Raw genomic sequence first — 21,788 nt, 5'->3', positions numbered from 1 at the left:
AGGCTCAATACCCTAAAACATTAGGGCCCAGCTTGCCTCGACCTGGGTCCAAGCCCGTAGGCCCCAACCCAAATCAAATCTTGTCCAACAGGAAGGTTTTCCTGCCCCATCAGCCTAAGCCCATAAAATTGAGCCCACAGATTTGTGCCCAACCACCCAAGCTTGACCCCAGGCCCAAGAGCCCAAGTCCAAACCCGAGCCAATAGGGCAAAAACCCTAGGCCACTGCAGCCGTGCCGCCTCCGCCGCCGTAAGGCCCTCCGGCGGCCAGCCCATCCTCTGCTGCATCAGAACTTCGAGCAGAACCCCCGGTGGCCTTCCTCGCCTACCGGTGCAACCTAAAGCTAAAACCACCAGCCAAATCAAATCATTGCGGAGATCACAGACCCACACTCTGCAACCTAGCACCTGCACAGTAGTCGGCGACTCGTTGATGCCTCCGATGACACAACGATGTAGCTCTGCCAATTTCGAGCACCTGAAACAGCCGAAACCAGGGAGGTCGAAGTCGTCCGCAAGCCACCGTCTCCACGCCGACACCGTAGGATACTCACGGGCTGGATCGAACCCAGAAAAAACAAGGTCAGAGAGGCCTCCAATTCAGAAACCTCTCGCCGCAACCCACGATCGAAGCGGAGGATCCGCTCCGCACCGCCACCTAACCTCGCCGCTCCACGGACGCCGCCTTGCCTGAAGGAAGAACGTCGCCGCCTTGTATTAACCCCTGATTGCTTATTCTATCTATGAGTAGCTCGCTTATATGATTGGTTATCTTTTCTATTTTCATACAAACAAATTATTGATTTGCAATAACTTTTACCTTAAGCTTGTGACATGAGATAAAACAAGAAGTAGGCATGCTTCTTATTTTGAGAGGTAAGGTTGTTCGCCTCAATAAAATTAAACATCTGTTCAAGGAAAACCTAATTTGTGTTTAGCCCAAACTCTAGGTTACTTGACCTAGTGGTAATAGGATTTAATTAGAAGGATCTAGAATCCTAATCAATGTAGAATTACTTTCCTTGTATGATTGAGATTCTATGCATTGTAATCCTCTATATAAAGAGGCCCCTATTATCAATGAGTATACACAGCAAATTCCTCTCAAATTCAGTTTCTCTAAAACAACATCTTTATAATTACTGACATATAACTCGATGCCTTCACACGTGCAAATTATTAATTCACAATAACTTTTATCTTAGATTTGTGACATGAGCCAAGACAAGTAGACATGCTTCTTATTTTGAAAGTTATACTGTCCAGCTCAATAAAATTGAACATCTTAATTATTATTGACATAGCTCAATCTTTCTTGGGGAAAAAAAAGCACATGGAATATTCGATAGAGAATGAAAATAGCTTACAATGGCTTAGAGAAACTGATCATTTCAACTGGCTTTCACATAGTACGTAAGAATGCAAGTGAATAAGCAAACTGATCAGGAACCAAAGATCAAGGACAAAGTTTTATGATCCAAAATGCCAGGCTCAAGTCAGGATGTCCTGGACACAGTACAGTACACTACATGCTAGCTAATTAGCTTAATTTCATCTTAATCTTAATACATATATAGAATGCATACTGACGACAGTTTGAACATCATTGGCGGTGAAGATTTATATTTTCGACCTGATATTGAGATCAGCTTGCTTGATACTCGATCAAAGCAAAGAGTAGGTCGTAAGATCTGAACTTCCTTCTCCGTGGTGAAGATTAGGATGATGAGAAGGTTGCAGCCTGAAAGGAAATACATTGTGAGGGTCTTCATTTGCTGAGTAGCCAATGACTGCAGAATCATAATAATCTCCTCCATCGTCAACCAATCCGTAGTGCGGTTCCTCCATTGCATCCTATGATTAATACAGTTTAAAGAAAGTACTCACATTAATCTAGCTTCTTAATGTGAAAAAGAAAAAAAGAAAAAAAAGAAAAAAGACTAAACAAAACTGAAAGTATATGGCAAAGAAGCAAAGACATGTGTTTGAATTAGTAGACGAGGACTAATATACTTTAGTGCACAGTAACGCATACATATTCATAGAGTCTCCTGTTGCACTCTGTTGCATTCCGAATCTGTCATCAGGTAATGAAGAGAAATGAGAGGGATTCCTCTAATATACATATATGGATACAACAACAAAAGTTAATGGACAAAAGGATTGCCAATACTCCGGTGAATAGGATTACCTTTTTCCTCTTGGTATCAATCTGATTGGAGATCAGCTTCAGCTGTCAATCATCACAGATGTTAATATATTAGCTTACTTAGCTACATTAGGAAGAAAGAAAAAATGAAGTGACAACAAAACTAGCTAGCAAGTCTGGTAAGGTAGGTTAATGCTGGGTCTCTCTGCCAGCAATATACTCATTTATAGAAAACCATATAAAATCTCAAACAATTTATAAGGAGATCTATAAAGAAGGAAATGAAAGATTGTTTGCCGCAAAAATTATAAATAAACAATTGAAGAAAAACAAATATCCAGTTACACCTATCTCTTTGACAGAATCATAGAAAGAAACCCATGTGATCAAATCTCCAAATCAGTGAATCACCCAATTTCTGATAAAACCTTGAAAAGAGGACAGGCTCTTAATAAAGTGATTTAAGATTGAAGTGGCCAAAACACAAGCTATCAATCTGATTGAAAAGATGGAATACATGGAGTACATTAGACAGACCACTTATTCTTAAGATGCACCCAATTAATCCCCAATTCCCCATACTATCAATACAATAAAAGATCCAAACTATACAGTGAAACTTGACAACAAATTAAGACGGCAAAGAAAAGAAAGTGAACTTACAGCTCGCTACAGTCTATACATGAGTTTAACTTGCTGCACCTATTCACCTAAACCCTAAACTTGCTGCACCTATATTCATTCAGTAATATAATTTGGCTATGAATTAATTTACTTAATGTCGTTGTTTAACTTGCTGCACGTACCTGTATTCATTTGAAATGTAATTAATCCGTTTTAGTGAAGATGCTTTAAGCATAAGTAAAGAAGCCACAGTATGCAGCTCTTCCTTTATAGCTTAGTAGTTCTTGATCATCCAATGAATATTTTTCTTAGTTTAGAAAACAAATAATAAGAGCCATAATGATTTATAGATCACTGGATACCAAGAGAGGAGCAAAGATATATATATATATACAACCTTGCGATTACGAACAACTTCTACAGCGCTTTCCATTTCTTTCTCAAGACTGTGCAGTTCAGCGAATCTCAGATCGTTCAAACACTCGCCCACCCTGTGGCTATTTATGAAAATTAAGAACTAATTAAACAGACCATATATATATCAAGCTCATTATACCTTGGATTGAAACAATCAGTAAGAGAATTAATTAATAATATTATTTTTTGCATATATTACGTACGTACCTGATCTGCCTCCTAAGACTCTTATTTATCTCTTTCATCTTGTTCAAATTTTCTTGCATTGTCTGTACAAATTATCACAATCATATAATTAAAAAAAAAAAAGTGAAGAATTGCACTATTAATAGAGCTGGACAGAGAGAGATCGGATCTCACCTCATAGTGCGATTTCCAAAGGTCAATTCCGAGGAGCTTCTGGTACTCATCGTACACTTGCTTTGTCCTATATATACACAAAAATTTAATAGCTAGCATAATTAAAATTGAAGCGCTAGGGTTTGCAGTCAATCCGGAACGAGATCGAGCCATGGATTCAATAATTACGTACGTGGTGGAGGGGCTGATGAATTCATGAAGCTTTCCGGAAGAGGAAACCATGAGGAGAGAAACCTTAGCATCACAGAGAACAGTGAGCTCATTGGCCTTCTTGAATAGGCCGTTCCTTCTCTTGGAGTAGGTGACCTGCCTATTCGTCACGTTCTCTATCCTCTTGATCTGGATCTTACCTCTCGCCATTTTCTTCAGCTTCGATTCCAATCCGATCTGAGTTGCACAATTAGCTTAATTAGCTAGATTCAAAAGAACCAGGAGCATATTATATAAGTGTAGGTAGAGGACTAGAGAAGAAAGGCATTACCAAGAATGGAAGGGGGTTTGTGGATTGACCATTCACATATAGACGTGGAAGCTAAACGTGGGGATATGTCAGTCTTGCTTTCCTTTCCTTTCCTTTCCTTGGCTCGCATTTCGATGTGCGTGGGGGACCGATATACACCACGATCACTACACTTGCCGACCTTGAGAATAGTCCCCGTTTCCGTTTTGATGTAACTGGCAATCTAAGAGACTCGAAGATCGAGGAGAGACTTGTTAGGTTAGTCTTGGTTTCCTCCATGGTCACCCCTAATGAGGAACTAAACTAAATTGGTCTACAACCATATAATTATAAGTCAAGAGTTGTGAGCCCATTTGATCAACCGCCATAGGTCTTCTCTAATAAGTCATGTTATTGGAGTTTTAATTCTCACAAACACGATATTCTTACATTTTATAGTGTTCCCGACTATTAAAATTTCGAAGCCTCTATTGAATTAGTACATTGTGTGATTGTATATCAATAAGTAATTTTGCAACTTCAGACTTTAAAATTTAATTACTCTGAAGCACTGTACAATTTTCGAAAATGTAGATCGAGTTCATTAATTAATATATGAAGAGATAAAATCCAATGGTCAAAGCTAGGGATGTCGATCATTGTTCTTTTGGTTAATTAGCAGGTTTAATATTCCCCGGGTTTTTCATCGAATGCATTGAAGCATGGGCTCGTGTAGCTGCACCAAGTAGCTGTACTCTCATTTAAGAATTTTGCACGTTTGTTAACGTTGTTCAAAGTTCAAACCTCCAAGGAAAAGTTCTTTCAAACGTCTAATCAATTGTTGACAAAGACGATACATACCATATCAATGGGCCTCAAGTCTGGACCTAAATGTAGTATAGTAGTAGGCCCAAGGCCCACTCACCCAAAATTCATTAGTATTGCATCTTTCCTCTTTCAATCTCAAAAACTCCACATCGTGGAAGGAATACATTCTATCAGTTCGTATTACAGTACATAGTATATATCTGTGTATAATGAATCGCATCAATACATTTCTATTTTACAGCTTGATTTATAGAATTGCGCAAATCAAAAACTGCAGTGTTTCAATCTTCATCCTTACTACTGAGTAATGCAAATGAAAACGGGCAGAATTTGTAACCAGCGCCCTCGTAAAACTTGTTCTGAAACTCCACCCAGTGAAGCCTCAAGGCATGCAAGAATGCACTTAAGGTCTCCATCACTAGTAGCACTCCAACAGTTGCACTTATAAAAACGATTATGCCAATAATTAGAATAATGACATTGTTGAACCTGCAGTAGTAATTCCCATGAGAATCATAAATTACTTGGATCTTTCGAGATCTCAAGGTTCTGTAACAGAAGCAATGACACGAGTGAAACAAAGAACTTACCCCCATGCTAGAAGCAGAACCTTGTCGTAAAATACACTGGACAACTCTGAATGTGCTAAGCTGAACACAGCAAAGAAAGGACAAGCAAGAGGATCATCATCTAATATTGAAAACTGAAAGTATCAACAACTGTTGGAGATGTGCAGTTACACAGGTTCAGGAAGGTTAAGATGCCCAATTAAGCTTGGATGTTATGAAATGGATTTTAAGTTTTTAGCCACCCACCTGAGTGCCCATAAACGTAGATATGAAGCTGTATTGGACACTGCTCCAAGCACAAACTCTATGGTATGTATGAGTTGGTGTACAAAGATCTCGCTGAATTCAAATTCCTCATGACCTTTTGAATTGTGGTTGTCTTCCTGGTCATCTTCAAGAGGGTCCTCCCCAGTCAGAAGCAACGCGTATGATTGACCTTGGTGCCTCTGACGAAACAGGGTATCAAGAGATTGCAATGATAGGATGTAAAGAAAAGGGAATTCCAATGCATAAATGAGGGATTTTAGGAGCAAGAACCATATCTTAGACTAGATTGAAAACATTATAGTTTCAAGCGTACCTACCTCCTCATGCTGCTTTTTCAAGAAATAAGGCTTCGGAAACAGCATCCATGGCACAGCAACAAGAGCGGATAGTAATAATAGAACCTGGTGATTAGAAACAGGGAACTTTTAAGATAAGCACCATTATATCATACTGTTTTGAAAATTTTGGCACAATCCAAGAAAAGAGAATAAAACCTGAAGGAATCCTTGCCCCCAAAAGAGCTGATTTTCACCCAGATCTTCGAAAGGACTCAGGAACATGTATATCATTACATGATACAAATCAGCTTTTGAACCAGTGCACCATTTCACAATAATGAGGAGTGAAAGGTAGCCAAACAGACTGTTTAGAAATATCATCTGAGGAACAAATTGGTACCTACAGAAACATGGTTAGTTATAATCACTTCATAGTTAACATTTAGAAACCAACTTACAACACTTAAACATGAAGTAGTCAGAAATTTGGAAGACTGAAAACAAGAGGAAAAGGGAGTAGTGCACATCCATTTGCAAACAAATGTTGGACGTCCATATTCAAAATCTCAACTTTCTTGAAGATAGGATCATTCGGCTAACTATTCTACTAAGTACCACATACACATGCATAATCAAGTTAAGCAATATAGCTTACCAGATATTCAGCTTATCCGCAAAATATTTTGCATTGAAGTAACTTAATACAATTCCAAGATTCATCTGGGCTACTCCAAGTAGGATTGACATCTTCATTTTCAACGAGTTAAGAAAGGGTAATTCAGACCTGGAACCGTGCCATTTAGGATCCACACCAAATGGATAGGTGTCACGCACCTTAGTCAAACCTGCTGTAGTGGCATCCCTGCAATAAAACAGAGAAACTAGTATAATCAACTCAAATGGGAATGGTATACCAAAAATATGTTCAAGTATCTCAGAAAGATTGTGTACCTGCAGGATGGGTCACGGCACCCATAGGCAGAAGGCCCAAATATTTCAAATGGGACTGAAAAGAATTCATTATATATCAATCCTGTGTAAATTGAGAACAGCGCCATCATAAAAATAACATAACGGCCACCAAACGTCATTTCAATAATGTCCCCAAGTTTCTGTTTGTCAACAAATCTAAGTAAGTAGAAGTTGTAGAACACAGCAATAATTAAAGGAAAGAGTCGACAATCTTCTGTCAGAAAGCCATGCACCATTACCTGACTAGAAAACTTCCTCTCCCTGATGATGAAATATAGTGTTGCCAGCAACAAGCAAATACCATGCCCCCAATCTCCAAACATCACAGCGAAAAGGAAAGGGAAAGTGACAATGGTGTATACACCAGGATTAGCCTCCTGATACTTGGCAACCCTGTGATGATAGTATTTTAATCAAATTCTTCCATGAAATGATACAACCTTCGTGTGTCCTACATCTTGTAGAGACATAACCTACAAAACTGACTTACCCATATGCGTCAACAATTTCTTGAAAAGCAGAAGTAAATTTGTTTGTACGGAAATATGTTGGTGGCGATTCCTTTGTCTGCAAAACCTGGAATATGGCCCCAACTTGACAGTTGGTATCAAAGGTTGCCTGCTGCAATGCGTTTTGGATCTGTAAATTTCAGACTTGCATTAATAAATATTTCTTCAAAATGCATTGCACTTGGCAATACTTCAATTCAAATTTTTATTAATGAATATAATGTTCTGTGTTTCACCAGGAAACTCTTACAGGATAAATGAGCAGACCTGAATTGATGCGGATACAGGACACCAACCTTCTGCAACAAGACACATCTTTGTCACATCAATGCTGAGCATGTTTAAGGTGTGGTAGATGGATTTTTCCTTCTTTACCTATCAAGTAATTGAGAAATAACACATAGTGCACAAAAATTATACTCGGTGATTATGACCAAATTCACGACAGGATACGCATCAGTCTACAAATTCAGACAGTGAAGAGAGAAACACTAGATGCATGAGTATTGGAAAATAAAAAAGAACTCAACAAACCAGAAGGTTCCATTGCTCATATTGATGGCCAATTGTCTGTAATAAACTGTTCCGGTGCAATAGTCCAGCATCTATGGTAGACTTCAGCTCTGAAAGTTTTGCAGACACCTAGAAATTAAAGTGGTTATAGCATTTGGATTGTACAGTGACTGCTCTTAATGTTGTATCCACATATAGACTAAACAGAGTGTATTACTGTTACAGAGTGATGGTTTATTCTAGCAAATTTACCAACCTCAGAACGCTATTTCTCTGCATGACTGTGCTTCAAGCTATTTCAGCCAAAACGCTACTATTATCTCTTATGAGCTCAAAATGTTTGAGATTTTGTTGATTTTAGATTCAGATTTACAGACTAAACCCTATAGTAAAAAACTTACCTAGAAATACATTAACGCACAGACACAAGCCCATTTTCATATACTACCCAGATATCGAACCAGACCATGTCTGCGATTGATAATTGATGCAGTTTAAGCAATAAAAAATTTACTTATTATGCTGGTATTAGAGGGAAAATGAGACCATCCAATGACATGTCAGTTGCAGGACAATTCTAAATGCAACTTGTGAACAGACCATAGCTACTGGATCAGAACTCCTGACAATAATCAAAAGCTTAACAACAATAAATTGGAAAAGGAAAGGTCATCATCTCTGTTTTCTCAAATACACACACAAGGAAAAAGTTGATATAAACATTTGTAGTATCCTAAAGCTCTTGGTATACACAAAGAAAAAGATTACTGAAAAGAACACCGGCTACCTCTGTAATCATCTGAAATTGTTTTCCCAAGTCATCTGTAAATGGGTAACGGTTTGCTCTAAAAGCCTCACATATTTTCAGAATTTTATTCTTTGCCCTTTCGCCAGAATAGAAGATGATAAATACGTTTTTCTCAACCTGTAAAACAATAGTTTATCAATTTCGCCAAAGAAACAGGGAAGAACTTGTGATAGATTAACCATCCTGTGGGAAGAGAGTGAAATCTAGAACGTATATATATATATGTACAAAAACACCATGAGAAATTTTTCATACATATATATATATATATAGCATGCAGGAAGTAAACCATCAAGTTCAGTCTGAGTAAGGCTTATACATACATAAGAGGAACATATCTACTCGAAAATAGAACTTTGAGTGGAAGTAAAATTTAAGAACAAAAAAAAGATAAACATGCATGTAAATCACCATGCATTGTCACACCACCATAACTAAACCTATATCTTGAACATTGAAATGACAATTGAGTATTCACCTTCTCTCCTGACACAGGATCAACAACAGGGCCATTGACCACAGCTTGCTTCAGAAATACATTACCCCTGGTGGCACGAAATAAAATCCTTTCGAATGCCAAAGACTTTTCTCTTGGAACAAGACCACTCACGGACCCAAGCTTTACATGCTTCGATGGATCTGTTGTCATTTCCTACAGCAGATAAAACACTAAGCATCATTAAAGGGCAAAGGAATAAGAATTTAGCACAAACGAAAAAAACGAAATAGAAAAGTGCAAAGCTGCACTTGTTCGAGTAATAATGGACTGTCAATGGATCTTTCACCCAGGGGCTGCACTTCAATTTCTCTTTGCTGAGCTGTGGCACTACTTTGAGCTGAACAAAAAAACCCGCCAGCCTGAAAAGAGTAAAAGGGTTTAGCCATGTAATAAGAAATATCTCAGTTCCAGAATAGATTAGCTATCAGAAATAATGTGATGATGGTTGAGGCATAGTGGTTCTCAGTATCACATGAACCTAAATTCAAACAATGATCTTATATAAGTCAGTGCAATAGCAGTTAGAAAAGAAGTCGTACCTTCTGCAGTACAAGCTTGTATTCTAATAGCTCACTATAAGTGCGTTGTAATTGTTCATTGTTTGAATTCATTTCTAATAGATCAGCTTCAAGTTCAGTGAGTTTAACCTGGCCACACTCCCCCAAAAGAGAAGTTGATCAATACAATAGTCTCAAAAACTCAAAACAGCAACTCAACTTCTCAAACTACCTCCAAGCGATCAAGATCATTATCATCATCGCTCATTGTAGACATTGTTGAATGTGACAAACCAGCCTTGTTCATCTGATCTCTGAAGAAACGTAACCTTCGAGCCATTTCCCCACATCGTTTGATCTACACAAGCACACACATCAATCTCATATTCAACCCAACGATTTCACAATGTACCAAACTTTCTCGCCAACTACTTACAAAATCACCAAAACCAAGGCAATTGCGCACAGATTGCGAACCTCGTGTTGTAGAACATCTTCTAATATAGACATGAAATTGCCATATTGATTAAGCTTTTTATATAGGAGATGAATGTACCTGAGCGGCATATGTTCTCTGGAAAGGACTCTTCTCCGCATTGAGCTTCAAATAACATAGAAATGCAGACATGAATTTACAGCATAAAGTTGAAATGTGTAGTAATGAGAGAGAGAGAGAGAGAGAGGGACTAACATCTTTGAATTGAAAAAGGCCAAGGTCGCCGAGGTAGGAGATGGCGCGGCGAGACGATTCGATCGGAATGATGAGGTGCACCAATTGCATTGGCTCCGACCGCAGTAGATCCATTGTTGGCCAACAATCCTCCGTCACCATTTTTCACTCAATTTTTTTTTTTTTTTGTTTCCGATTTACAAACACACAAAAGATCTACAACAGCTTCCAATATAGAATGTTATTCTTTCTATTTCAAGCGCCCCTCATTCTTTACCCAGATCACAATCTGATTCTGGGGCGGCTCCATTTTTTCCTGCATTTTTCTTTTTTTATTTATTCCTGTAGCGTTTACCAGACGCCTACCATTTTCATGGAGCTCTTCCTTATTTTTCACCTTTTTAACTTTATTTTCTACGGTACGTGGCGTTTTCTGATACGGTAACATCAAATGTGTGAATGACGTAACTGCCCCTCTGCACCGACTCTTCAAGGGTGAAGCGGACTTCGCTTGTGGTTCGAAGATTGTCAAAGTCACCATTAAAATAGTTGGAAAAACATGTTCATCTCGATCTTAATGCGGGGATGATCATACGTAAAGATGTCTTCTTCTTCCCTTTTTTCGAATTTTTAGTCATTCTTGTAATAAAATAAAAGATCTTAGTTGAAGGAAAACTGAATTAGGAAAGAATTAAGTCGTACTTTAATTGATAATAGGAGTCTATTTTGATCAAATAGGAACTTCATTAACAATGAATGAATTACAATGAGTTGTGGAGCAAAAGTCCGCAAGAGCACCAACTTGGATATTATCGCAGGACAATCGACCCAACTAGACTTCACACTGGAAATCCATACTGACAGACTGATGGAGCCAAATAGGCCCCTACTCCAAACAAAGTAACGGTTGACTAAGTTTTAAAGCCTCTTTTGCTAACCGGTGAGCAACCTTGTTCCCCTCCCGTTTCACAAAATGGCAACTACAAAAATGAAAAGACTGAATTAAAGACTTAACTTCATCAATTAAATGACCTTCAAAACTCAAATCCTCCGAACTATCATGTTGGCTATTGATAACTGAGAGTGCATCACCTTCGATTTCAATGTGAGCGAAACCAACATGGGCTGCGAATCTAAGGCCATGCAATAATGCCAATGCTTCAATTGATCTTCGGGGGAGGTGGCCAACCTGTGGGACAGCCAGTGCACCTCTCATAATTCCTCTATAGTCTCTGAAAATTACTCCCATACCTCTAATTCCATTCTTCAAGTCGCATGCACCGTTGAAATTGAGTTTGAGGTGGCCCATTACAGGGGGGGGTCCATTCAATCCGGTTGGAGACATTGCCAACCTGCTCTCCATTACAGATTGCATCATGCTTGGAATGCGTGACCTTTATATATTGCTGCAACCACTCACTGACAGAACTCACCATCTCAGAGGGTTCTAGAATCTTCTCACCATGCCTGTGGAGATTTATGTTTTTCCAGATCCACCATGCAATGGAGCAAAAGTGATTAAACTCATCCTCAATTGCAGTAGATAGTACATGATGCACAAGGTCGAAGAAAGATGGTTCCTGCCAAACTTTACAAACCCCATTCAAGAAAGTCTTCTTCCAAACTTGCTTTGCCTTCGGGCAGTCCCACAACGCATGTATTACTGATTCCCGTGGATCACCACATTGCCAGCATCTTGGATCATCAATAATTCGTTTGTGTTGTAGATTTATAGCACATGGTAGAAAGCCATGCAGTGCTCTCCACATGAAAACCCTAACCTTGGGTAGAATATTACTACTCCAAATTCTCCCCCACACCTCCTTACTCCTATTAGAGCTGGAACTAGCGACAGATCCCTTTTGTCGATCTTGCAACTCCTTGGCCACCCAGTAGCCATATTTCACACTATACACCCCATTCTTGGTATAATGCCAAACAAGTTTGTCGGGAATGTTTCTCAAACCTAGTGGCAAGCTCAGTATCATATCAGCTTCATGTGACAAAAAGGCCTCTTTAATCAAGGGGACATTCCATGCACCCGACGCTGTGAAGAGGGACTCAACTTTTTGCTGTGCGTGACAGGACCTGCCCCGGATTTCACCCTGAAATCCTAAGTGGCCTTGCGGGGCCCACCTTAGAAGAAATTCTACCAAAAATTTAGCGGAACTTCTCCTAAAATGGGCTACCCAAAACCTGTAGAAAGCATTTACACTTCTAAATCAAATCATCCTTATACTTCTGGAGCCACCCTGCTCCCCAACTCAACATCAATCTCCAATTCACAAAACACAAACCTCAACTTGAAAGACATAAATCCCATAGGTAATCAGAGCAATTCAAATAGAAAGGTAAATAAGGACAACCTAACTCAAAGGCAAACGCGGAAGCCATGCTGTTGACTATGCCTCAACTCTGTGTACGCCCGACCTCACTAATTCGCCTGCAAACTGGGCATTTGAAACCGAAGGGCCCAGGGGAAAGTATTGAAAACACGTTAGTGTGAGTGGACAAAATAAGCAATTTTAAACAAAAGAGATTTTATACTTTCCCACATTTAATTTATTAAAAAATCTTCCGATGCATGCACTGATTTAGGAAAACGAAACAAAAGGAGTTCCGCTCAAGAAATCCGACTAGCCCCGCTAGTCCCAAACAACTGAAAGGAAGGATGGAAACTCCGATACTCAACAGAATAAGACCAGCCCCGCTGGTTAAACGGAAATCAGACTAGGCCCCGCTAGTCAAGTAATGATAGGATATGGGGAAGAAATATCACCATACGGGTAATGGAGCCTCCCAGGCTCTACCTACCCTCGACTGCCACTCACACATAGATTGTGCGAGGAGGAGAACTAATAACCTCAACTTCCACTCACACATAGATTGTGTGAGGAGGAGAATATGACCTCGACTGCCACCCACGAGAGGAGGAGAATAAATCACTTCGACTGCCACTCACATACACAAAGTAAGTGAGGAGGAGAATAAGCTACCTCAACTACCACTCACAAACACAAAGTCTGTGAGGAGGAGACCAAATCACATGACCCGCGTATGGTGAGGAAAAATCATCGAAAACCAGTAAATCCATGTAGCTTCCCCACATTTCTCACGAGATAGAAACCATGTATTGAACGACGTGACCCCGCACGCCAAGACTACTCTCAATCTCAAAATAAATAAGTGAGAAATAGAATAAATCGACGGCGTGTCCCACACGCCCAAAATATTCTCAAATCCGTAACCGAAACCGGAAATTAGTATAAGCAAATCCCATTTCCAAAAATCTCTCAAAATCTCCAAGAAACCAACCAAATCCAAAATCCTTAATTAGGCACTCCCGATGCCAAAACCGACAGTCAATAAATAAATGAGAAAATCCAACTCCATCGAAACTCATCTCGAGAATCTTCCAGGAACTTAAATCGGCAATTAGAAATATACTTAATTCCGGAAAATTACCTCGGAAATAACCAATTTGTCAAATAATATTATAAATCATAATCAACCTTTGAAACTCATTATCGAGAGCAAATCCACGAGATAAACCGAGATCGAATTTCCGAAAATCAAATCATTTGCTCAATAAGTAATATGATTAAAACTAGAGCATTATTTAAGAAAATAAATGCATGCATCAATATTTAAAAAAATAAAAGTCCACTCACAGTACTATTCCGACGATCACGCATTCGTTTTCCGTCATCGAGCAATAGCTCGGTACGTCGTCCTGTACACAATTATATTCCGTGAATAGTTATTCAACAAATTAATACGATTCCTAAAATCAATTCCTCATAATTACATCTCCACTTCTCCTCGGATGCAACCCAAATTATACCACTAATACCAATACGTTAATTTAAAGGTTCCAAGGCAGACCCGAGAGATATCCGACGGCCGGATTCTCGTAATTCGATAATCGAAACCCTAAACTTCAAAAATTCATAATTAATTCCAAGCTTCTCCAAAATTCACCAAATTTCATATACAAGCTCCACAATATTTATAGGATTTAATGGGCTAAAAACTGGAATTACAACACAGCCCAACACGCCTCCACGCGCCACCCACAGTGGCTGCGCGTGGGACTTACGCGCCGGAGGCCACCACCTCCGATGGCCACCAAAAATTGACAGTAGCTGCAAAACAACAAATCCAACAAACTTGTCAACTGCAACAAGTCCCAATTTTACCTTTAAGAGCTCGGATTAAGTCGATGAAGAAAACCCAGAAATCAAGCTTCGGACCCTAGGATGTTCTTCGTCGATTCGACCTCCACGATGCAAATCGGAGCAAGAGGCCTTAGGGGAAACGTTCGCCGGCTCAAGGCGCTCCTACGGTCCCAATTTGGTGGTCGGAAACGGCCGGAAATGGAAGATTTGCCTGAAAAAGCCAAACTGCACCTATGAGGAACTTTGCTTCGATTCAAGGTTTCTCGGCCAAATCGCCACAACCTAAGGCTACTAGGGTGCAGAGGGGAGGGAGGAGCTCTTGTGGTGGCCGGCTGCACGCCGGTTGGTGGCCGGAATGCCCGGAATCGAAGGGTGGAAGAAGGACCCGAAAGGGAAAGAAGAGAGTTTGGCTGAGAGGAGAGAGAAGGTAGATTTCCGGAAATGGAAATCTACCACAGTAACTTTCTATATATATAGAAAGTTACCATGAACAGTAACATTCACATTTTCACTTATAACTTTCGCATACGAACTCCGATTTTTACGTACTAGATATCCACGCGCTCGGTTTAACGTCCTCTACAACTTTCATGAAGAACATTTTCTCAAATTTTGACCCGAACAAAAAGTCAACAATTTAGGGCCACTAAAAGTATCGAAACGACAGTAAAAGTGAAAGTAATTGTTGTTTACCGTCCAAATGACTAGTCAACAGGTAAATTAAGATACGGGACGTTACAGTGCGGGTACTTGAAGCGGACTCACAGCTTTAAAACTTACCGGGCTAGGAATCCATCGATCAGAACGAATACTTACTCTCCTCCCATCGCCGATCCTCCACCTTGTCCCTCCATCCAATACTTGTTTTCCCCACATGAAACCCCTCCAAATAGCAGAGGGTGTACGCCCTAATGTTGCATTCAAAAAACACGTTCCTGGAAAATATTTGGCTTGAAGGAGTGAACTTACTAACGACGTTCTGCCCCAAAAGATCCTCCAAATCGTCTTCGCCAACATAGCTTGATTAAAAGCTCGCAGGTCTCGAAATCCAAGGCCCCCATCTTCCTTCCTTTTACATAGTTTGTCCCAATTACACCAATGAATACCCCTCGTGTCTCCTCCCTTCCCCCACCAAAATTTGCAAACCTTTGATTGGAATTTTTTGCACACCCCAATAGGCAACTGGAAAACACTCATTGAATAAGTGGGAATAGCTTGAGCAACAGCTTTCACTAACACAAGCTTACCCGCTTTGGAGAGAAACTTCCCTTGCCAGCCTTGAAGATGTACATCCAATCTTTCATTCAGTTTTTTGAAGACCTCTTTTTTATTCTTCCCAATTGTTGTCGGCAATCCCAAGTACTTCTCATGGAAATCAACAACCGGTACATCAAGAATAGCCCTCACATCATTCTGTACCTGTTCAGATACATTGGGTCCAAAGGATAATGCTGACTTCTGGAAATTAATACGTTGACCTGCTGCACTTTCATACAGAAGCAAACATTGTTTCAAAGCAACACATTTTTGGACTGATGCATTAACAAAAAGGAGGCTGTCATCAGCAAATAACAGGTGGGAAATGGGAGGTGCCGTAGGCGCCACTTTCACACCATTGATCAACGCCAACCTATCCTCATTGTGTAAAAGACCAGATAACCCTTCCGAAACAAAGAGAAAAAGATATGGGGATAGGGGATCTCCTTATCGTATTCCCCTAGAGGATTACAAGCATAAAGATAGAATTGTATATGAAAACATAATCGTACATTGATTAGATATCTCCTAAGAGTATCCGAGAATATCTCTAGTATAAACTCTATTTCAACTAGAGCAAGTAACCTCTAGTTTGGGCCAGATACATATTTTGGATTTACTTGAACACTCTCCCTTGTGTCGCCCAAACGTGGTGCTCCTCTCGTTGCCTTATTAAAAACCTTAACGAGTAACAAAAACCTTGTGGGACAAAAATAACCTCGGTCGAAGGGGAAAAAGAGCACAACACACCCTTCAAGTTTCGAGACCATACATGTAGACATCTCCCCATGATGTCTGCATCTCCCCCTGATGACAACGGTCATGGGAGTTCGGATAACTTCCGTAAAAGATGCTACCAACATGTTTCTCGAAAGTGGAATTTAGGCAATGACTTAGTGAGCAAGCCTGCCACACTGTCCTCAGATCGAACCTAGGAGAGTCTGTTGTTGTTGATTATGCTTGGTGTTGTCGCTTTTGATGTAGCATTTGCTTCTTTATTCAAAACAAGCAGCATTATCTTAAATGCTCGTAGGCTCATCTGTGGTAGACTTCAAACCACAATTGTTCTAACATGCGTAATTATGGATCCAATCCATATACATTCACGAACCACTTTGTGAAGAGCAATAATCTTTGCATTGTTCGAAGATATAGCGACTAGGGTCTATTTCTGTAGACCTCCAAGATATCACGGTCTTTACCCATGGTGAACACTTAGCCATTTTGGGAATGACATTTGTGTGGGTAAGAGTGATACCTAACATCAGCAAAACCTTCCAAAACACATATCGTTTTGGGATGGGAATAGTGACGCAGGCCAGTGTTGGCAGCGTTCCTGGTGTGTGATGGGTCCGAATCCATCATCTCTTTGTAGGGATCGAACAAGCTCATATCAATCATACATCTTAAGTATCGAAAGATATCTTTTACACCAATCCAATGGCGTCACGTTGGCGCAGAGCTATATCTAGCTAACAAGTTCATGGCAAATGAGATGTTCGATCTTGTGCATTGAGCTAAGTACAATAATGCGCCTATTGTACTCAAGTAGGGCACTCCTGCCTTTAGCACATCTTCATTATCATCCTTCGAACGAAGATGATCCTTTTCAGGATCAAGACTACGAACTATCATGGGGGTGCTTGAAGGTTTGACCTTGTCAAAATGCCTAAGCATCTATCAACACGATGCTCAAGTTCCAAACCGAGACATAATCGTGTTCTCCCAAAATCCTTCATCTCAAACTCAGATTTCAAGTGTTCAGCGGTTTCCCTTAACTCTTTAAGGGCTTCTAATGAAAATCATGTTCAACATGAACCGCGATAGAATCCGAAACTTATTATGGAAAAGCGTGGGCATATCCCTTCTCAATCAAGTAGTCACTTTAGTGAGCGTTTCAACCTTATTGTAAACGCGTTCCGTGGTCTAGAGCCACTTGACTTGGGTAAATGAAGTTCACCATGAACCTTCATGTATATTTCATATCTAGATCCCCATATAGATACGTAGTGACCACATTTGTAAGCTGCATGTTCAATTCTTTGGAAACTACCAAACTGACAGGGTAGTGGAGTGCAATGTTATCCATTACGAGAGAATATGTCTCATCGTAGTCGATTCCAGGGCGTTTTGTGAGAAGCCTTACGCCATAAGGCAAGATTGCCATCTCTTTTTCTCATCACGCTTTCTAACGAAGACCCATTAGTCAATAGGTTTTATGTTAGGAGGTGTTGGCATCACTGGCTCGAAAACCTTCCTCTTCGTTAGAGAATCCAACTTAACCTGGATCGCATCTTTCCATTTAGGCCAAATTTCTCTACGTTGGCATTCATTCATCAACAGAGCGTGGTTCGATATCATCTGACACAACAAACTCATGCGCAACTACATCATCAATTATGATGGAGTTTTTATCCCACGTCTCATGTAGACTAGTGTAAGTTTCATAGAGCTTTATATTCTCAGGAATAGGTTCTGATGTTGAAGCGTCCCCCAACGATAACCATAACCCGGAAGATTCTCATGAGATGGATTTTGAGTGTCGATGATTAAAGGATTAGAGTGTGTCAAAGCATCCTTTGAACCCACGGGCCTCTCAAGCATCCTAGCTGGGGCCATGGCGTGTAACGCCAGAGTGCCACTCTCTTTGGCGTTGGCGTTATGCCTACCTCCGTGTAGGGTGGCGCTATGTCCTCTTGTAGGGACTTCCTTCCTTGCAGGCATGTTTGCAACATATTTGTGATCTCGTCACTTTAGTAGGGATCGAGATGAGACATAGTGAGGACAGACCACGACAATTCCTGTCGTTCCTGCTAAACATCTGTGTTCTTATCTCCCCCTAAAGATGAGAAGACTGTCTCATCAAAGTGACATCCGCAAATCTAGCGGTAAGGAGATCGCCTAGCAAGGGCATGAAGTGACGGACAATTGTTGGATTCTCAAATCCAACATAGTTGCCCATTCGTCTGTGAGGACCCATCATAGAGCGCTATGGCAGCGCAATTGGAATATAAATAGCACACTCAAATATGCATAAGTACGATTTTTGTACCCAGTCAATAGCTATAACGCAGAGGTAGGTTGAGTGGCGGTGGGTCGTAGATGATTTAGCATAGCTGCATGCGATATTGCATCACCCCAAGCGGATATTAGGAGATTGATCCACATTACCAAAGTCCGGACTACTATCGTAGTCGTTTCCGCAAGACCATTTAGGTGTGTTCATGAGAATATGATGTCCAACATCAATCCCATTGCAATATCCATCGAAAATCTTCGATGTAAACTCTCTAGCATCGTCAAGTCTAATGGACGGAATAGGATGATCTGGGGAGTGAGCCCGTTGTCATATGATATTTGCTAGGAGTGTAGCATAAGCAACATTACAAGTAGACAATAGCACAACACGTAACCAGCGTGTTTGCGTGTCAACCAATCATCATGAGATATTTTAAAAGTCCGCAAGTTTGTTGAATCAGTCCATAGAATCCCCATGGGTTCCATGTAAGAACATAATGAGTATTTTCATATCCTTTGCATAGGACGGTCTCAGTCCTAATTTCCCTAAGGAACGGGCTTTGTAAAACGAGTGAGAGGCTTTAGAAGCAACCAATGAGAATTTTGGTTAGGCCTGAGCGTCTGAAATGCTATTTGAGGCAAGTTGGTGATTGCAACATCACCTAGGGCGCCATCACCATGATGGACACCATCCATGGCGTCATGGATAGGGACTGCGCCAGCCCTAGGCTGGTGATGGACGGAGGCGGTGCCCTAGGCAGCTGCGTCGGTCACACTTAGTTCAGAAATCAACTTTTGATTCATGCTTCATTTCGCTCGAAAGAAATGATGTCCATGTGAAGTCTTTAGTAGACGGATCATCATATCATGACTAGGATGATCTATCATGTCTTGACAAAGCCAATATGTGTCTATATCCAAGAGATCTTCTCTCATAAATTTTATTGGATTAATAGCTCGAATAGTGACATAGAGTCCACTAGAGAGACACATAAACTTCTCTAAGATGCTCATTTGTTCGCAATCATTAGAGGTATTGCAAAAAAACCCATTTCCGTTCTCTACATACGTTTTTGCATGAAATCCGTTGGCTATTCACAGGTGCGATTGGTCCTAGGAGCGTAGAGAGTTTTTGTGACAGTAATTAAGGTGCCATTTGGCAAGTGGAACTTGGGCTATTCCATATCCTTGAATTAATACTGATGGCCCAGCCATCGTAGTCACAAAGTCATATGCTCAGAATCAAAATGGAGTCATAATGAAAAGAACTCAAAATTTTATTCATAAGCCAATGGAGTTACATCATTGTCTCTTTGACCAAAGAAAATCTAATCCAAAATGCTAGCTAATGCAAAACAATGGTAGTCGCCTAACTTCTTTCGGTAATTCCAAAATAAATGTGACCAGGTGAGTAGAGAGATGTCGGTGGAGCAAGGCTCGCTTAAGTACCACTAATCTCAGAACCTTCCAAGACATCACACTTACTTTGGGTAAGCCTACTTTGAAGAAAGACCAAACCATTGGCATTTACTCCAAAAATATATGGCAATTGCCTATTACATCTCTTGGAAAAATAAAGACTTAGACAGAATTGGCGATCTATTGATCCCAGCTAGATTTGTAGTCTTCAACCCTTCACTCTAGATCATCTTTTTGATCTTCTTATTCCACATTGCAAGCTTCTCTTGCTTCACAATATGCTTTGTAGGCGGTGATAATTTCTTCACGAGCTCTACAAATGTGTGCCCAATGATCAGACACTCCAAATCGAGAACATACATCTCTTTACTCAAACTCCATTGATTGAGGCGCTTTGAAAGCGTCATTTAAATGGCTCTTAGTGTTGGTGGCGCCACCAACATGGCCAGAGGCGTTGCCTCCCTCTCTCTTTCCACGTTGACCTCTTCAGTTCCGTGTTCGCCTATTTTGGCTATTACCTTCCCAAGTAGAGCGATTATATGGACCAGAAAGTCCAGAAGTATTCCTAAGGTTAGGGTTTTGATCTTGGCGCCTTCTCTAAGGGGCGTGACTATAATTGGATTCCGGAATATGCTCTATTTCCACGGATCTCGAATTATAGTTCTTCATAAGGATGTTGTCATGCTTTTCAGCGACATTCATAGCTCCAATGAGCTCATGAAACCTTGTGATTCGTCCTGCAGTAACAACAATTCGATAGTTCTTAGCAACCATCAATGCTGAGACGAGGAAGGTAGAGAGAGTCTTCTCAATCAACATCGCATTTGTGATCTCTTTACCACATAATTCCATTAAGGATTTAATGCGAAGTGCTTCCGAGTTGTAGTCAAGAACTGACTTGAAATCCACGGCCTTCTCACTTCTAGGTCAGGAAGCAGGGAGTCATGGACGTTGCCAAATCTTTCTTCGAGTGAGACCCACGGCCTTCTGGGATCTTCTTCATTCATACACTCGTACTAGAGCAAATCATCCATATGACAAGTCATTCAGATGATGGCTTTCGCCTTATTTGCCTCTAAGGCTGCTCTATTTGCTTCCAAAGCTTGAGCTTGCTCAACAGTTAGCACGTCCTGATTAGGCTCGAGAATAGTATCTAGGATTCCATCGGCCTTGAGATGCTAGCGGATATCACGAACTCACTTGTGATATTCAGAGCCAGTTGTTCCCAATGGAGCAAAGTCCAATTTGCTCACGTTACTCATCCTGAAAGAGAACAAGAAAAATGGTTAGTTTCGGAGAGGAAAAAGCTACCTTGAAAACATATAAAATTTTTTAGCGAGGTTTCATAAACCTCTATTGCCTCCCAATAGACGTCTATTGGGGGGCAATAGGCTTCTATTGAGAGGCAATACATGACTGATAGTCGTCTATTGGGGGGCAATAGACGGCTGGTGACTGAAATTCGGCGAAAGTTGGCCGGATTCTGGTGGCCGATGACAGGGCTCCGGTAAAGTCTCC

At 40.5% G+C, this 21,788-nt stretch overlaps 2 protein-coding genes across 5 annotated transcripts; both read right to left on the bottom strand.

The window, feature by feature from the left end:
- Positions 1-1,314: 1,314 nt before the first annotated feature.
- Positions 1,315-4,193, bottom strand: LOC112169238 (floral homeotic protein DEFICIENS). Of its 2 annotated transcripts, XM_024306243.2 has the most exons (8): positions 4,031-4,193; positions 3,722-3,936; positions 3,550-3,616; positions 3,397-3,458; positions 3,170-3,269; positions 2,191-2,232; positions 2,035-2,076; positions 1,315-1,853 (listed from the first exon to the last, which is right to left on the bottom strand). In XM_024306243.2, the coding sequence occupies exons 2-8, from the start codon at positions 3,907-3,909 to the stop codon at positions 1,665-1,667; spliced, it is 690 nt and encodes a 229-aa protein (XP_024162011.1). In that variant the 5' UTR covers positions 3,910-3,936; positions 4,031-4,193; the 3' UTR covers positions 1,315-1,664. The 2 variants fall into 2 exon arrangements, with proteins under 2 accessions (XP_024162011.1, XP_040363652.1); XM_040507718.1 differs by lacking the exon at positions 4,031-4,193 and having other exon boundaries at positions 3,722-4,023.
- Positions 4,194-4,882: 689 nt separating this feature from the next.
- Positions 4,883-10,764, bottom strand: LOC112173666 (V-type proton ATPase subunit a3). Of its 3 annotated transcripts, XM_024311349.2 has the most exons (18): positions 10,420-10,764; positions 10,285-10,329; positions 9,961-10,086; positions 9,771-9,878; positions 9,480-9,590; positions 9,211-9,384; positions 8,712-8,849; positions 7,946-8,053; positions 7,679-7,786; positions 7,393-7,541; positions 7,142-7,295; positions 6,882-7,042; positions 6,586-6,792; positions 6,147-6,330; positions 5,970-6,053; positions 5,632-5,831; positions 5,407-5,466; positions 4,883-5,305 (listed from the first exon to the last, which is right to left on the bottom strand). In XM_024311349.2, exons 1-18 carry the CDS (start codon positions 10,558-10,560, stop codon positions 5,098-5,100), a joined length of 2,466 nt encoding a protein of 821 aa, XP_024167117.1. In that variant the 5' UTR covers positions 10,561-10,764; the 3' UTR covers positions 4,883-5,097. The 3 variants fall into 3 exon arrangements, with proteins under 3 accessions (XP_024167117.1, XP_040364984.1, XP_040364985.1); XM_040509050.1 differs by lacking the exon at positions 7,946-8,053; XM_040509051.1 differs by lacking the exon at positions 10,420-10,764 and having other exon boundaries at positions 10,165-10,288.
- Positions 10,765-21,788: the final 11,024 nt, after the last annotated feature.

The sequence above is a fragment of the Rosa chinensis genome, chromosome 6 (genome assembly GCF_002994745.2).
Source record: "Rosa chinensis cultivar Old Blush chromosome 6, RchiOBHm-V2, whole genome shotgun sequence".
NCBI lineage: Eukaryota > Viridiplantae > Streptophyta > Magnoliopsida > Rosales > Rosaceae > Rosa > Rosa chinensis.
Note: the sequence above shows the minus strand (reverse complement) of the source record. Positions and strands in the feature narration are given on the sequence as shown.

Bases quoted from the DNA above. Each gene is read 5' to 3' on its own strand.
- LOC112169238 (XM_024306243.2), bottom strand. From the start codon at position 3,909: ATGGCGAGAGGTAAGATCCAGATCAAGAGGATAGAGAACGTGACGAAT. The intron at 2,233-3,169 runs GTTGTATATATA...GATGATTGACAG, and splicing joins AAGTTGTTCGTAATCGCAAG to CTGAAGCTGATCTCCAATCA. The intron at 2,077-2,190 runs GTAATCCTATTC...ACCTGATGACAG, and splicing joins TTGATACCAAGAGGAAAAAG to ATTCGGAATGCAACAGAGTG.
- LOC112173666 (XM_024311349.2), bottom strand. From the start codon at position 10,560: ATGGTGACGGAGGATTGTTGGCCAACAATGGATCTACTGCGGTCGGAG. The intron at 6,054-6,146 runs GTTTTATTCTCT...TCTAATCACCAG, and splicing joins GGGGGCAAGGATTCCTTCAG to GTTCTATTATTACTATCCGC. The intron at 5,832-5,969 runs GTAGGTACGCTT...CTGTTTCGTCAG, and splicing joins TGAAAAAGCAGCATGAGGAG to AGGCACCAAGGTCAATCATA.